The sequence below is a fragment of the Tenrec ecaudatus genome, chromosome 1 (assembly GCF_050624435.1).
Source record: "Tenrec ecaudatus isolate mTenEca1 chromosome 1, mTenEca1.hap1, whole genome shotgun sequence".
NCBI classification, from domain to species: domain Eukaryota; kingdom Metazoa; phylum Chordata; class Mammalia; order Afrosoricida; family Tenrecidae; genus Tenrec; species Tenrec ecaudatus.
The window spans coordinates 197,006,491-197,022,211 of NC_134530.1; the positions used below are offsets into that span (position 1 = coordinate 197,006,491).

General features: G+C 46.8%; 1 protein-coding gene across 1 annotated transcript in view; it reads left to right on the forward strand.

Moving 5' to 3' along the window:
* The first annotated feature begins 5,556 nt into the window (after nucleotides 1–5,556).
* LAMC1 (laminin subunit gamma 1) overlaps nucleotides 5,557–15,721 on the forward strand; it is a 139,289-nt gene continuing 129,124 nt past the window's right edge. The window contains exon 1 of the mRNA XM_075528191.1: nucleotides 5,557–6,339. Within this exon, the coding sequence (XP_075384306.1) occupies nucleotides 5,925–6,339 (415 nt within the window). The 5' untranslated portion in view covers nucleotides 5,557–5,924. The remainder of the gene's footprint in view (nucleotides 6,340–15,721) is intronic.

Sequence of the window (15,721 nt, forward strand, 5' to 3'; positions counted from 1 at the left end):
ACAGTGCAAGTGTAAGAGCGGTTTTCTCGTTTCAAGAAAGGTCAAATGTTGACTGGTGACAAACATCATTCTGGACGTCCGTTCCGTCAAGTTCCCAAATGGGTGAAAATGTCAACTGGTCGTGCATTTGGAGTTTGTTCTACCAGGTCAGACTGTTAATCAAGCTTTCTATGTAGAGATTCTGAAAAGACTGCCTAATAGTGTGTGACAAAAAAGGCCTGATTTGTGCCAGACGGGGGACTGATTTTGCCACCACGACAATGTACCTGCTCACGCAGCCATCTCAGCGTGCTAGTTTTGGGCAAAAAACAGCATGCCTCTCTTTCCCCACGCACCTGACTCACTCAACTTTGCTGCTTACAATTTCTTTTTATTTCTGTGACTACAGAGGGACAGGAAAGGACAGCAATTTGACGATGCAGAAGAGGTGGAGAAGAAAACGAGGGAGGTGCTGTCAGCCATCCAACCGATGAGTTTGAAAAATGTTTCCAAGAAGAGAATCGTAGATTTGACAAACATATTAAGTGTCATGGAGAGTACTTTGAAGGTGATAAGGGCTTTTTTTGGTGAAAAAATGTAAATACATAGCTTTGGGAAAAAATGTTTTTTCCATTTTTGGGGTTACCACTCTTATGTACCAAATGAGTTGCATATAGCTAGGTTGGCTAATCCCAGCGTTCCTTTTTTATTTTTAAATTAAAAAAATTTAAAGTTTTATTGCCATTTGACATAGAACTCACATATTTGACAGTAGTTTAATACATTGAAACGAATTGTGCAATCATTGTAGAGACATCTCTTTTTTCTTGGACTCATTGTTATTAGTTCATTTTCAAATGGGTTTTTATTTTTTAATCAAATAAAATTTATAGTGCTATAAAATTATAATAATTTATAAATTATCAAGGGCTCATGAGGGAGGGGAAAATGAGGAGCTGATATTAAGGGCTCAAGTAGAAAGCAAATGTTTTGAGAATGATGATGGCAACAAATGTACAAATGTGCTTGACACAATGGATGTATGTATGGATTGTGATCAGAGTTGTACGAGCCTCCAATAAAATGATTTAAATAATAAAAAATTTATAGTGCTTAAATGAGTGTACATGGATACAACCTCCACCCACTAACCCCCCTGCCTTGCAGTCGAGTCTGACGCTTACAGTTTGTAGGGTGTTCTGTTTTTCCCAACAGTTTCATTGGCATATAACTCACATTTCATGCCATTCAGTATTTCGAGCGCATCAGAAGAGTTGCATAGTCAACCACCACAGTGTCAGGACACTTTTTGAATCCTTGCACATGTCATCATTTGTTCCGTTTCCCCCCATCCTTCCTTCCCTGCGATACTCCATTAATCCAATTATCCATTAATCCAGTGACTGTCTTTATAGATTTACCTATCTTGGATTTCACTTACAGAAATTAAAAACAAAACAAAAGAGATCCTAAAAAAGAATAACAAAGTAGATAAAAATCTCAATAGAAAAGAAAGCATCCTAAAAATCCTAAAAATTAGAACAAATATAAGTGGATCATAAGGGAGATCAAATGATACGGTGGTAAATTTTAGCCTAACTGCATCTGCAACCACCCACTTTCCAGTGCATCCTGCCTGTTAGCAAGACTACTCATAATCTTGGTTCATGATCAGAGAGGATTCACCAGGGGCTTCATCTATGTGTATTCACCTCTACTTTTTTTTTTTAACTGAAGCAACTTTAAAATGGGTCAAAAGGAAGATCAAATGATTGTATTACATTTTGATCTAACAACATCTGCCATAATTGACTTTACAGTACCCTCTGTCTGGTTATTTACATCCTTCAACTCTGATTGGAAGGGATTCTCTGGAGCCTAAATCCACGTGTGAACCCTGCAGATGGAGTTTCAGCTTCCGCTCTCGCCCATAGCCTTCTATCCTACAGTCTTCTATGCACAAAAACAGTAAAGAGAGAAGTTCAGATACACTACAACATTTCCAATTAAATAGTGCACTGATAATAACAATGTTTTGGTGCACATTACAAAGCGGCACCTATTTGTTATCAGGAACCATTGTATGTATCTCAAAATTTTAATACACTAGGCTTGCCTGGGGGTTGGCTCATAACTACAGGTGGTACGTCAGTCATTTGTAACCCGGAGACTGCCAGAAGCATGAGCACATCTGTCTTTGAAGAAGATACCCAGAATGCTCCTGAGAAGTGAGCGTGGCACACCTTATCTTGCTTGCTTTGGACAGGTTATCAGGAGGGAGCAGTCCCTGGAGGACACCGTGCTCGGTAAAGGAGAGGACAGCGAGAGAAGACTCTGAAGCAGATGGACTGACAGCGGCTGCAGCAATGGGCTCAGACTCATCTGCTAGGGTGAGGAGGGCGTAGGACTGGCCACCGTCTTGTTTTATTTTATCCAGGGTTGCTGTGAGTTAGATTCAGCCCCAGAGTCCCGAACAATCAGGGGATTATTTAATTTGTTAATGTCATCAAGCATCTACTCAGGTTCACATGCCCCACCCAAACTGTCTTACAATTATAACTATTAGTCTATTTGAAATAGGATCTGAACAGTGGAGCAAAATTATAAACGATATAATCAAGCATGTAGCTGGTTATATTTTGCCTCTCATCCATTGCCACTGAGTCAATTCTGACTCATAGTGACAGGAGCATAGTTTAATGGAGCAGAAAGTCTCCTCTTTTCCCCTAGGAGTGGCTGGTGTGTTCAAACCGCTCATCTCCGTGTTAGAAGACCAATGTGTACTTCAGTTAGCCACCAGGGCTGGTTCCGTGTTCTGCTACTAACTGCAAGATTGGCAGTTCGAAACCACCCGCTGCTCCTTGGGAGAAAGACTGGGCTTTCTATTTCTTCAAAGTGTTGCAGTCTCAGAAACCCACTGGAAAATTCTACTTTGTCCTATCGGGTGTGTTTGAGTTAGAACAGACTCTATGACAGTGAGTTAGTGAGTTGAAAGAGACACTTTCTGCTCATTGTCCCAAGGTCACTCGGTGACACAAATGGTTTGTACTTGTCCACTAAACAAAGGTTGTGGTTTTAACCCACCCAGAGGGACTACTGAAGAAAAGCCTGACCACGCGTGTCTTTAAAGATTATAGTCAAGAAAACCCTATAGGGAAGCACTGCTGCTCTGGAACATGTGGGCTTTCTGAGTCAGAATGGACTTGATGGTAACAAGTTGGCTATCACCTTTATAGATCTCCAGGGCCTTTCTTCCGCAGTGCTACTGGGCGAATATGAACCTCCAGCTCTAGGTAAGAGCCTAGCACAAACCACAGGCTAATTTCTTTGGTGTTGGGTTCTACAGCACAATCACTGCCCGAGTCAGCAAGAAGAGAGAACTACTACTACCTTCTAGACATAAAACTCTTATTAAAAGTTGTTGAAGAGCAAGGATGTCACTGTGAGCACTAAGGTGTGCAAGACTCAAGCTTCGGTCTGAGAAGTTAGACACTGAGTAAGAAAGAACCCAGAGGAATCGATATGGGATTACAGTGCTGGCAAAGAATATTGAGATTATCAAGGACTGCCAGAAGAATAAACGAATCTGCCTTGGCAGAAGTACAGACAGAATGCTCTTTAGAACTGAGGATGGTCAGACTTTGTCTCATACATTTTGGACATGCTATTAGGACAGACCAGCCTCTGGAAAAGGAGCCCCGGTGGAAAATGGTTATGCTTTGAGCTGCTATCTGGAAAGATCAGCAGTTCGAAACCACCCTGGGAAAAAGATGAGGCTTTCTGCTCTCGCAAAGTTACAGTCTTGGAAAGTGACAGTGCTGCTCTGCCCTTTAGGGTTGCTATGAGTCACTTTTGACTCCATAGCTGTGAGAGATCGTCTCTGGAAAAGAGCAGTATACTGGTAAAGCAGTAGGTCAATGAAAAAGAGGAAGATCCTCAACGCGATGGACTGACATGGGGCTGTCATAACGGACTCAGACATCACAATTGGGAGACTGGTGCAGGACCAGGCAGTGTTCAGTTCTGTTGTTCACAGGGTTGCTCTGCTTTGGAACCAACTTGAAGGTCCCTGGCAACAGCAGGCACAGCACAGTCATTTGGTTTTACTACAATATGAAAGAACGAAAAATTTCACAGGCCTCGCACCCCACAAGATGCATCTCTCAAAGACGAGGTGCCAAGGAATGAGAGCTTGGACACCCTTATCCACTTAGACTCTCATTAAAATTAACAATAAAATTGATCAACACACTTGATAAACAAGGGAAGCTGAGTAACACATAACCAAATCTCCGCCCTTCCCCATCCAACCAGACCATTAGAACTTCTGGGGCTTGGCACGGACTGGAATCAGAGTAAGCTCACATTTATTCATGGTTTCTACCTAACAGGGCTACTGGATAGAAAATCACGTGTGCTCTTTTCGCTGTGTATTTCTCATAGTGACATTAAGACTAAAAAGTTAAACAAAACCCTGCCCCGGGAGCATCTGCTCTGTGAATCCCCATTCATCGGCGTGGGGCTAGGTTAAGGAAAGGTTCACCCCCTGATTGTAGCTGTGGGTTGGACACGACTGGGTGGCAGTGAACTTGAGAGGCGTCTAGGCTTCTGGAGGCCCATGTTTACAGCACCCTCCCTTCCCTCTCCATTGCTAGTCTTATCAGCACTGGTGGAGCGCCCAGGTTCTGATCTGGACTACAACGCATGATCCGCTGGCTCCAGTTCTGCAAACTGAGTCATTCTGGCAAGGAGAATATTCCGTGACTCAGCAGGCCCAAAAAGGAGGATGTCAGGATCCAGATAATTTCGAGTCTTTTAAAGGCAAGCCGAGGAGCACAAACAACACAGTGGAATAATTTCGCAGTGGCTCTGGCGTACCCAGGGGAAAAATGTCATTCCATTCCCAGCCTTTTCACTTCCTTCCTTGTGCCTAGTCAAACGACTGGTTACACATTGATTTATCGGCAGGAAATCGCTTCAGAAAAGTCATTTGATGCTGCCCCTTTATTCTCCAGGGACTGCCACTCTCCACCACACCCGAGACCTCTCCTTAGAGAAGGGCGCGCGTGTCCTGCGCCGGGGCAGGCTCTCCCGGGCCAGGCGAGGGGCTGACAGCCAGGGGTCCCTTTGGGCCTGGCCCTGGGGAACACCTGGCAGGACGGGGACCCGCGCTGCAGAAGCCCAGGTTGGCAGACCCAAAGGGCGATCCTGAGTGACCCCTCCATTTCGGTGTCGCCCCTTTACAGTCCCCACCTCTACCCCGCCCCCAAGCCGGAGTCTTCCGGGGACGCGGAGCTCTGGACCCCGGCGTCCAGCCCGCGCCCGGCGCTCGCGCTCCGAAAGCCTCCTTCCCATCCCGGCATGCACCGCCCCGCCGCCCCTCCCTCTACAGTGCTCGCCGCCCCTGCCCCCCCTCCCCGCGCGCCCCTCCGGCCCCTCCCCCGCCGCTTGCGCGCCCTGGCCCGGGCGGGAGACGCCGCCGCCCCCGCCGCGCGTCGCCGGGGCGGACGCGCAGACCCTGGGGAGAGGAGGGCGGGGCTGCAGCGCCCGGGGCCGCGGGAGCTTCGCGGAGGAGGCCGGGCTTGGGCTTGCCGGGCGGTCAGACCCCACCCCAGCCTGCCGACCCCACCCCCTGAGCCGTCCTCCGCGGGGGCGCGCGCTCGGGCACGCGCTCGGAAGTCGGGGGTCGGCGCAGAGTGCGGGCTGTGTAGCGGGTGGGAGCGCGAGGCGCGGAGGCGGCGCGGAGGGCAGTAGTCAGCTCGTTGCACGGCCCTCGTCCTCGCGGCGCCCACCGGCCTGTCTCTGCAGCGCGAGCCGCCGCCACCGCCACCGCCCGCCGCGCGCGTCCGGCCCCTGTGTGCGCAGCGGCCTCCGAGGACCCCGCCGGGCCAGTGGAACGCGCCCTTGCCGGAGCCCGAGACCGAGCCCAGAGCGCAGGCGGCGGGATGAGGGGCAGCGAGCGGGCCACGCCGGCGCTGCGGCCCGGGGGGCGACTCTGGCCCGTGCTGGCCGTGCTGGCGGCCGCGGCGGCGGGCTGCGCCCGGGCAGCCATGGACGAGTGCGCGGACGAGGGCGGGCAGCCGCAGCGCTGCATGCCCGAGTTCGTCAACGCCGCTTTCAACGTGACCGTGGTGGCCACCAACACGTGCGGGACTCCGCCCGAGGAGTACTGCGTGCAGACCGGGGTGACCGGGGTCACCAAGTCCTGTCACCTGTGCGACGCCGGGCAGCCCCACCTGCAGCACGGGGCCACCTTCCTGACCGACTACAACAACCAGGCCGACACCACCTGGTGGCAAAGCCAGACCATGCTGGCAGGCGTGCAGTACCCCAACTCCATCAACCTCACGTTGCACCTGGGTAAGCGGTGACAGCCCTGTCCCCTACCACTGCTCCCCAGTAGCGCAGCCCCCGGCCGCCCCCTGCCTCCAGCCCAGCCTGTGAGCTTCAAACAGCCGCGCGCTAGACCGCGGCTCCGCAGCGTGGGCCACACGGGCACCCCCTGCTTCACTCCCTAACGACCCTGGCTTTGAACGCGGGAGGGCCCAGAGGGCCCCCTTTAGCAGCTCTTTACTTCCCCGTTCTCCCTAACTTGAGGGCATCCCTGATTCTTCACCTTTTCTCCCGCAGACACGTGACCCCACTTTTCTGAGCATTAACCAGCAACTCCTGTGCCAGCCTCTCTCTCTCTCTCCCCAGGCCCGTCACCACGCATTCTTGGATCCGAGTCAAGAAGGGCCACCTTAAATGCCTTGGCCTTTCCAATGTTTAGGTGTCTTTCTCTCCCCGGGGTGGGTGGGGGCGGCTAAAGAGGAATAGGTTTAAATTAAGGGAATTTGAAGGGAGCAAATGCTTTTACTGCCTGTATTGCCTACATGTAATTAAATTCCAAACTCACTTTTGGAGTATATTGTTCTTTAGAGCGGTTCAGCCTTAATTAAGGGCCACAAAGCGTTTCCACCGTTAATCCTGGCACGGAGAAAACAAAAGGAAGCGCCTGCACTCACTGTAATTGCTGGGCACAATGTTGTCCCAGGGCAAAAAGGCTCTCCTCGCTGTCCTTTGCTTTGATGCTAAGCAAGTGTAGAAACATGCATTAGGTGACCTTTGAGAGACCAGAAGGGTTTGTATTAAAACTTCCTTATAGGGCAGCCAGATGAGGAGGTGCCCACCAGCACGCTGGTCCTAAAGTTTTAAAAATCGTGTTTGGTCTGGTCAAGTTTCTTTTCTTTAAAAAAAAATCATTGAAATATGGAGACAAGGGGAAATTTTCATTATTAGGCTTAACAGGGTGGTGTGAGAAACTGGCGTGTTGATTTGTCCAGCTGCTTTGGGAAACTTGATTTTACTGGTCGTGGGTACTGACGAACTTCCAGAAAGAGCAGACTGCCCCAAGCCAGTTTCCTGAGAAAGCAGGGTAATTCTATAAGGCTAATAACATTATTTGGAGACTTTTGAAAGGAACGTTTTGTAGACAAATTATTCTTTTGATCATGGTTTTGTATTTTTCCTTTCCACCGGCATACTAAATTGAAATAAACGTTGAGATTCCAGAGACAATGTGACTTACAAAAAAGCGCTTTGAAAGGTGGAGTTAAATTACCGTGTGCAGAATACTTTGTAGAAAAGCTTTCTCAACACGGCTGCAGTAAATCCCATTTTCCGTGTAGAGGAGTCGTTAGGCAGATGGAATGCTATGGTAGTAAGTTCACAAAGTGAAGCCCCAAGGCTCCCAGGTTTCCAGGCTGGAGAGACTAGGCGGACTGGGAATGCTTCGCTAAGGGAGGGTCTTGTGCAGATGTTTCTGTGAAGACATTTCAAACCTTAGGACTCCAGGAAGTCCTTAAGGAGAGGCTTCTTACTAGATATTTTCTCTGAAATGTTACATTTTAAAACTGGTTCTGAATGATACTTGAACTTTGTATCCATCCATTTTTGTGTAGATTTTGTTTTGTGAAATTTTCCGCTGTTGTGTTTTGAATATCATCCAAGTCTTTTGTGTTTGCATCTCCCGTGTCTGTGCATGAGTGTGGCTACATCTGTCTTGATGTGCTAAACACTTCCAAGATAAGACATTGTCTTGATATCTCAGAATGTCTGAGATTCCATTGAAAATATCTGAACAAGAATTTCTCTTGAAGTGAAGACCAGCAGGTTGGCCCCACACTATTGTGTTGTAGATACTGTGTAGCTAAAGGTTGTTTGAGGTGATTCCAGAGGTAGGTAGATTCCTCTTTGTCAGCCCCTGTGCTGTAAAAGATAATGTGGTTGAATGAGCCGTATCAGCGGGTGCTTGTTTGCCACTCCTGAGAGGCAGATACTGTAACTTTCAGTCCTGGTGATTATAGGTCAAAAGGGATCTTAAAGAGTTCACCTAGTTAGGACTTTAGCTGGACTTCGTTACTCTAAAGATGTTACATGTTTGGATTTGTCTTTGCCCTGGAATCGCTCAGTTTTTAGTAATAGCTTTTGCTGAATGAAGTTCATAAAAACAACGAGCTTACAACTCATAGATTGAAAAAAAAAACCAGATTTAAACTGTTTGGGGGCAGGGTGCTTAATTGTGAAAACATTTACTTTCAGCCTTTTTAGGTACGTTTTTTTCTAAAAACTTGATTAGAACTTATTGTACTTGTTCTTGGATCAAAAATGATGTCCTGGAGGAAATTACATGGGGGTGGAGGGGGGTGGGGCGGAGGGAGGGAAGTCTGTGCACTGGGCTTCAGACTGCTCTCCAAGGCTCCTTTCAGGACCAGACTGTGTAGGTACATGCCCGGATCCTTAACTTTTCACAGACAAGGCTCCACGTATCAGTGTGTGCCTTGCTGGCCACCCATTCCCTCCCCAACTCCAGTTACTCCATGGGCGCTAGCTAACTAATGATTTCCCACGAATTCAAGTACCATGACAGCTTGTGCATCTATTAAATCTCCCATCCAGTTCAAATTTCACATACCCTTAAACAAGTGATGCATATTGTGCTCTGCCCTTACAGAGCATGTGAAACTTGAAGTGAGCATTGTGAAAGGGCTAGGTCTGGCCACCCCCTTTCTAGCCCGCCTTTTGATGTTGAACTTCAAACGCAGCAAACTTTAAGATAAGCAAAATTAGATCGCACTTTTAAGTAGTCACAAAACATACATGTTTTGACACTGATCCTCCTTCCCCCACTTTGTTTTGTTTTATCATTTGAAAAATAATACATTTGGTGCTTGACACAATGAACATATGTATGGACTGTGATAAGAGTTGTACGAACACCCATAAAAATGATTAAAAAAGAAAAGAAAGAGAATCCATTTGTTATAATATGAAAAAGACAACTTCTTGGCTATCCTTCCAGAAATGTTTCATGCATATACGTGCATATATAAAATCACACGGCTGTTTTAACTGGCATCTTTTTTGGGGGTGGGGTGGGGAGAGCCGGGCCTGTATTTTTAACAAGTGGAAAGTACAAATTAGATCATTGTGCCATTTTCCTCATTTGCTGTACAAAAGCCAGGAAAGTCAGCTTTGACTCTGAACGCTGCCCTATCTTCAGCACCCAGTACAGCAATCCAGGATGCAGTGATTGGTCGCATAGAATGAGTTAAGTTTCCTGTGGAAGCCACAACTGCACGTTCTGCCTGTGCTGGAGAGAAATCTCAGCCAGGCACCCTTTCCTGAAAAGTCTCTCCTGTTTGGCCTTCCACGTCTGGATCTCCTCTCCCATTTTCTGTGGGGGCTCTCCAGGGGCTCCTTAAAAGTTCTGGCTTTTGCATTTCCAGCCATAATAATGTCTTATCAGTATCAGTGGGATGGTTTATTATAAGATTGTAGCTGAGTATTTGCTTTATTAAACAGTCTTTTTTTATTCAGTTGGTAATCATTGTGGATGGAAACTTGGCAGAGAGGGCCTCGATCGCGGAGGAACGGAGCTTTTCCCTTCTAAAAACAATTAGATAAAGGAAGCTAGTGCTGCTATAAAGCCAATTTAATAAAAGTTTATGGAACTCCTAAAATTAACACAAAGACCAGATCAAGTTGCAAGTGCCTCATAAATTTCAGGAACAAATAGTGATTAAATGATGTTTTCAAACTGGTGTTTACTCGATCTGATTTCTCAATCTTAACGCGTCTAAATCAGAACGAGGATATTGCATCTGAAATTGGTAGGTCTGGTGAGCAGGTACTGAACTTGGAGCAAACAGAACTCTTTGTAGCTCTCCCAGAACAAACCTATCTTTGCAAGGTAGGTTTGGGCTCTACCCTGGTGACTTCACTAAGGTATTCATGCAGCCTAAGGGGACACTATTTTAGTTTGTCTCATAAAGGCTTGGTTTGCATTTTGCAGGTTTCAACTTGAGAAAGAGCTCTTCTTTAAAGGCCAGCAGTTGGTGAACAGAGAGTTTCATAAAGTTGCTATTGGCCATTTCCCTGTTCTGTAATTCACTGGGTTTTCTCTTAATATCATCTTCGGATTTTTCGGAAGCATTCACAGGGGGTTAGGCTTGGGGTTGGCATGGGGGTGGAGGGTTCCCATTAATGAAGAAGTTGGGGTTCTAAGGTTCTACAGTGCAAATCTGACCTCTCCCTTCAATTGGTCATTGGTCAGATTTGTAAGGGGTAATAAACTTTGGCTGTTTTAACTGTAAATCCCTTTAGGAACTTGGATTTGCTCTGCACTTCTTCCCCCCTCATGCATACATTCTCATGTTCCTGCCAAGTTTTCCACAAACATTTTAAAAATACCAACTGAATACCTAGCAGTGTCCTGGACAGGAAGTTGTGAATGATCGCAGACCGGTCTAAAGAAGCTTACACTCGCATTAGTGTAAGGAATTTGCACGCTCACTTGTAATGTCATTACAAAATCAAGAATACCATTACAGTTTAGCCTGTAGAGTCTACCACTAACTAATTCAGTTTTGTGCAATTTAGATCCTGAGGGCGTGATTTGCCAGAGGTCACTGTGGGCACATCACTGTTTCCCAAAGTGGGTGATAACTTGGTGTGGTGGTGGCTGTGGCCTGGAATATTCCAGGGGGTGGCTGCAAAGGAGAATACAGACAATTTATTCTGGATTATAGTCTATAGTATGAAAGTTTTTAATTGCCAGGTGGGTGCTGAATTGTTTTGTTTTTCCTGAAAAGGGCATGGTAGACCAAGTAAGCTTGAGAGCCTACAGAATAGATCTTTGACTACAAGACTAGAGCTTACCCATTGCTGCTCGTAGCTTCTCTAGCAGATCGCCCAAAGAAGGTCTAGCTTGTTGTACACAGTGATTCTGAGACACCAGCCTCCCGTGGTTTTTCTCAGTTTTACTTTCTCGCCTCCTTTTTCCTTCTGTGCCTGAATTCATCTCTTCTCCTGTCACATATGCTCCCTAGATGAATTTGCCTGATCTCACCCAAAGCATCCCTTACTGTCTGCAAACTGAGAAATTCTACAGTTGTATCCAGACCTAGAGACTTGAGAGGCATGTTCACTTGGAGATTTCCAGGGCCCACGTACCACAGTGAGTGCATTGCTCATTCCCTGACCTAGCGCAAAGCTACTTGGTGGCCTCTGAGTCCGTGGCAGAGTCCGTGGAAGGTATAGATGGCCAGCTCACCAGGCTACAAACCCAGAAGTTGGGCATTCAGGTCCACCCAGAACTGACTTGGTAAAAAGTTGAGGTGATCAACTAAAATATCAGCCACTTGAGATCATGCGGACATAGCCCAGTTCTACCTGACACTTGGGGAGTGGCCATGAGTCAGCATTGACTTGATGGCACCTGGTTTTCTCCCAATGGCATGACAGTGGAAGACTCCAGCTCCAAATGTTGTTTTGGGTGTTTTCCCCCTCAAGCCTCCTCTCAGAGCCTGATAGACTATCATCAGTAAAGATGATTCATCAAGCTCAGCAGGTAGGACCCCTGTTGAGATCAGTCAATTCTGGTTGACCAACCCTAACTCCACCCCTTCTTTCCTACCCATCCTTGGTACTATCTCCCCAAACTCTGTCATATAACTAGAAAGCCGCACATCCTTATCTCCCATCTGTTTGCATATACCTTAATGTAAATCCCCAGTGAATTTCACCTGGAGAGGTTCTGCTTCGCCTACAGGTTGGCAGTTCCAGATGCCACAGAAGAAAGACTTTTTCTTTAGTTCCACAGAAGAAAGACCTACTGATCTATTCCCGTAAAAATGACCGCCTAGGAAACGCTGTGGGGCAGGTCTACTCTCTTACGGGGTTGTTCCGAGTTGCAATAGACTTTGAGGCATCAAACCAACTGGTGGTTTTTCTCCCTCTGGTCTTTTAGTCCTACGTTCGCACTGCATGCTGAGTGGTGGTGCTAAAATGCATTGTTTCCCAGATTAAAAAAACAAAAAAAAAAGCATTTGCAGTGGTTACTTAAGCCTTCAAGGTGCAGTCCAGACTAGTCGGCATGGTGTACCAGGTGCTTGATCAGCCGATGTTATTAACCTCTGGACTCATCCCTCTGAACCTTGCTGCTGTGGTTTGGAGCACTTCTCCCAGGTGGCACCACCTCCAGGAATCTTCCCCAGCTTTCTTCCCCTGCCCTGCCCTCCCATGGCCGAGCCTCCATCAGGTGTTTGTCCCGCCCAGGCAGTCTGTATCTGGACACTTATCACTTGGTATTGTCTGTGTCTTTCCTTGGCTATCTCCACCTGTGGATAGGTTTTGAAGGTAGGGTTAAAGACTTACAAGCTAACCCCACCCATCGAGTCAGTGTCCATGCACAGTAACCCTATGGGGTTTCCGAGGCTGTCAGTGTTTGTGGGAGCAGACAGCCTGTTTGTTCTCCTCGAGCAGCTGGTGGGTTCGAGCCCTTACCAGACCGCGCTGTGGGTGCCTTTCCCTTTAGGTTAATACGGTTTACCTCTCGCCCTGGAGCTTACTGTGACTCCGAACTACCTGTCTGTGTTGGAACGACTGCTCTATGGGGTTTTCTAACGTTTGTTGATTGCATGTTCAGTCTTAAACCACCAAGCCAACCCCACTGCCATTGTGCCGGTTTGACACAGAGGGACCCTTTGGGACAGAATGGATCTGCCCCAGAGGGTTTCTGGAACTGTAAATCTTGACAGGAGCAGGCAGCCACCTGAGGATTAATAGTGGCTGATGGGGTTGAACCTTGGGCCTTCTGATTTACAGCCCAGCGTTTAACGCACCTCAGGCAAATCCCTTGCAGGTGTATCGAAAGATGCATGGGACACTGTCCTTGACCTTGTGGAGTTGTGGTTCATGGCGGCCGAAAATTAAAATAAGGCCCACAAGCCAAATCCAGGACTGCCACTAGTTTTTGTGTGACTCATGAGCCAAGAATAGTTGAAAACATTAAAAGACTATTTCATGACTTGGGAAAATGATAGGAAACTCAAATATCGGTGTCTGGAAGGTTTTAGAGAGACCTGGCCGCACGAACTTGTTCATGTCATTGCCCATGACTGCCTTCTCAGAAGGCAGTGTTGAGATGTTCTCATAGAATATGACTGGCCCACAAAGCTGTTTTAACATAGTTCCTGTCTGGCACATGGTAGAAAGTTTGGTGACATCAGGTCAGTGTTGTGCAGTAGGTTGTATGTAGGTGAGGTACAAGCACAGAAGTTTTGCTAGCTTTCCATTTGGGTGGAATGTAGAGGTCTTATATTCCCAGTGCTGAACAATGTGTTTTCAGATCATTCAAACCTGCAAGCAGTCTTCTGGGGGGAGGCTTGTGGTAGTGCAAATTGTTAGCATGTTTGGCCCTTTAACAGAAGGTTAGAGGTTCAAGTTCACCCCAAGGTAGGTGGAAAAAAGGCTTGGTAATCTACTTCCAAAAATCAACTATTGAAAACCCTGTGCAGTGCAGCTGTAATGAGGGATAGGGCCCGGTAATAATATTAAATGGGATGTGCAGTATTTTTATGTCTGTAGCTTTAAAAAAAACTGAGATGGAACTGAAACATATATGGCTGCCTTTTTCTGCGGTAAGAATCTGAACTTCTGTGTGACTGGAAGTCAGCGGAGATATGATTTCATGAGGAACTTGTTTGCTGAGGTGTGAATCTTACCTGTGAATGCATGTGTCTGAAATGTTAATGTTGTAGAAATGGATAAAAAGGGACATTTTATTTAAAAAATGCATATTTACAAGCTCCACTGTTGAAGTAGACTCTTACAGGGACTAGTAAGCTGTTGCGAGGGAAAGGTTATAATAAAGCATTTTATTTGCTTACTGTATACATACAGGGGAGCCCTGGTGGCATAGGGGGTTACTCGTTGGGCTGCTAACCAGAAGGTCAGCAGTTTGAAACTCCTAGCCGCTCTGCAGGAGAAAGGCGAGACTTTCTACTCCTGTAAGGATTTACCGTCTGGCAAACTCATAGTGGGCAATTCTGCCCTGTCCAAAGGGCCACTTTGAGTGGGAAATCTGCCCGATGGCAGTGGGCTTGGAGTTAAGGGAGTGGATAGCAGTATTTCCCAAACTGGGGTGACTTGGGGGGTGGGAGCTGAAAATACGGACACCCAGTTATCCTGGATTACGGGCAACAGCACAAAAGCTTTTCATTGCCAGGGGATGCTGAGTAATTTTCTTTTTCTGCAAAGGAGGTGGTAGGCCAAATAAGTTAGGGAGCCTATGGTGTGTAGCATCGTTTCTGCTGCCTTGAATTCCTTATGTGGGGTGCCCGCTGCCCCGCCCAGTGAGGGACCGTCACTGGGGGCAGCTGAGAGCACCAGTGCTCCCACAGGAAACCCGTCGGGGAGAGGGACAGGAGCACATGTTTGTCCGGAGCCAACAGATGTCTCTCTCTGTGGTCCTTGTTTTCAGCCGAACCAAATTGACAGCTCGGCGGTTGTTCTGTTTGGGTTTCAGGGAAAAGTGTCAAAAGCTTAGACAGAGCTATTTGTTTTTACTGCCCCAAATTCCTGAGAGGATCTTTATTTATTTATTTCTTCAATAAGGGATTAATTTGTGTCTTGTCTTAAATTGTCCTTTTCAAAGGATAAGATTTCAAGCAGGTTGTGGGTTGCTTCTGGTTACCTTGCTTGCTTCAGGACTTGTAAGTCTTGCAGAGTTGTGCAAACACCTCATGTCTTGTAAAAGGACACAGTTAGATGCTTGCTTATTTGGGCCTAAAAATGACAGTAGAAAATACTAGAAAACTCATTTAGAGAACTGTGCCCGACAGTGGTGACCCTAAGTAAGTTCATCTGCGTTTCTTTCCATGGGCGCTGCCCAGGGGACAGCCTAAAATAACGAGGCGCAGCCACCCTGGTGCCCACGGAGGCTACATATTCATGAAATAAAGTAAAACAGACCTGCCTCTTTCTTAGACAATGGTGTTCTTAGTCTCTGGAGGGAGGAGAACTTTGTGGTGAGGCTGGGGGGTGAATAGGGAATTTACATGATTTCTCTTTAAACTTTAGCATATCTCTTCCACTCACACCCTTCCCCCCTCCTTTTTTTTGAGGGGGTGGTGGTGGTTAACTCTGTTTTCAGCTGTGTGATTGCTTTGTTATATTGAAGGGGACTGTGAAGTTTTATTCTCTCATTTTGATGTTTGGTATTTTTTTTTTGTTTGGAAAATTAGTGGAAATTATGAACCCAGAGTCAGCCTACTTTCATGGAATACTACATATGTGTGTGTGTGTGTGTATTAATTTGGCTTTGAGCAGATTATGGCCCAAGGCATCCTGTCATTTCTGACTCATAGCGACCCTATGGAGCTGAGTAGACTGCTCCTTTGGGTTTCTAAGACTGTCC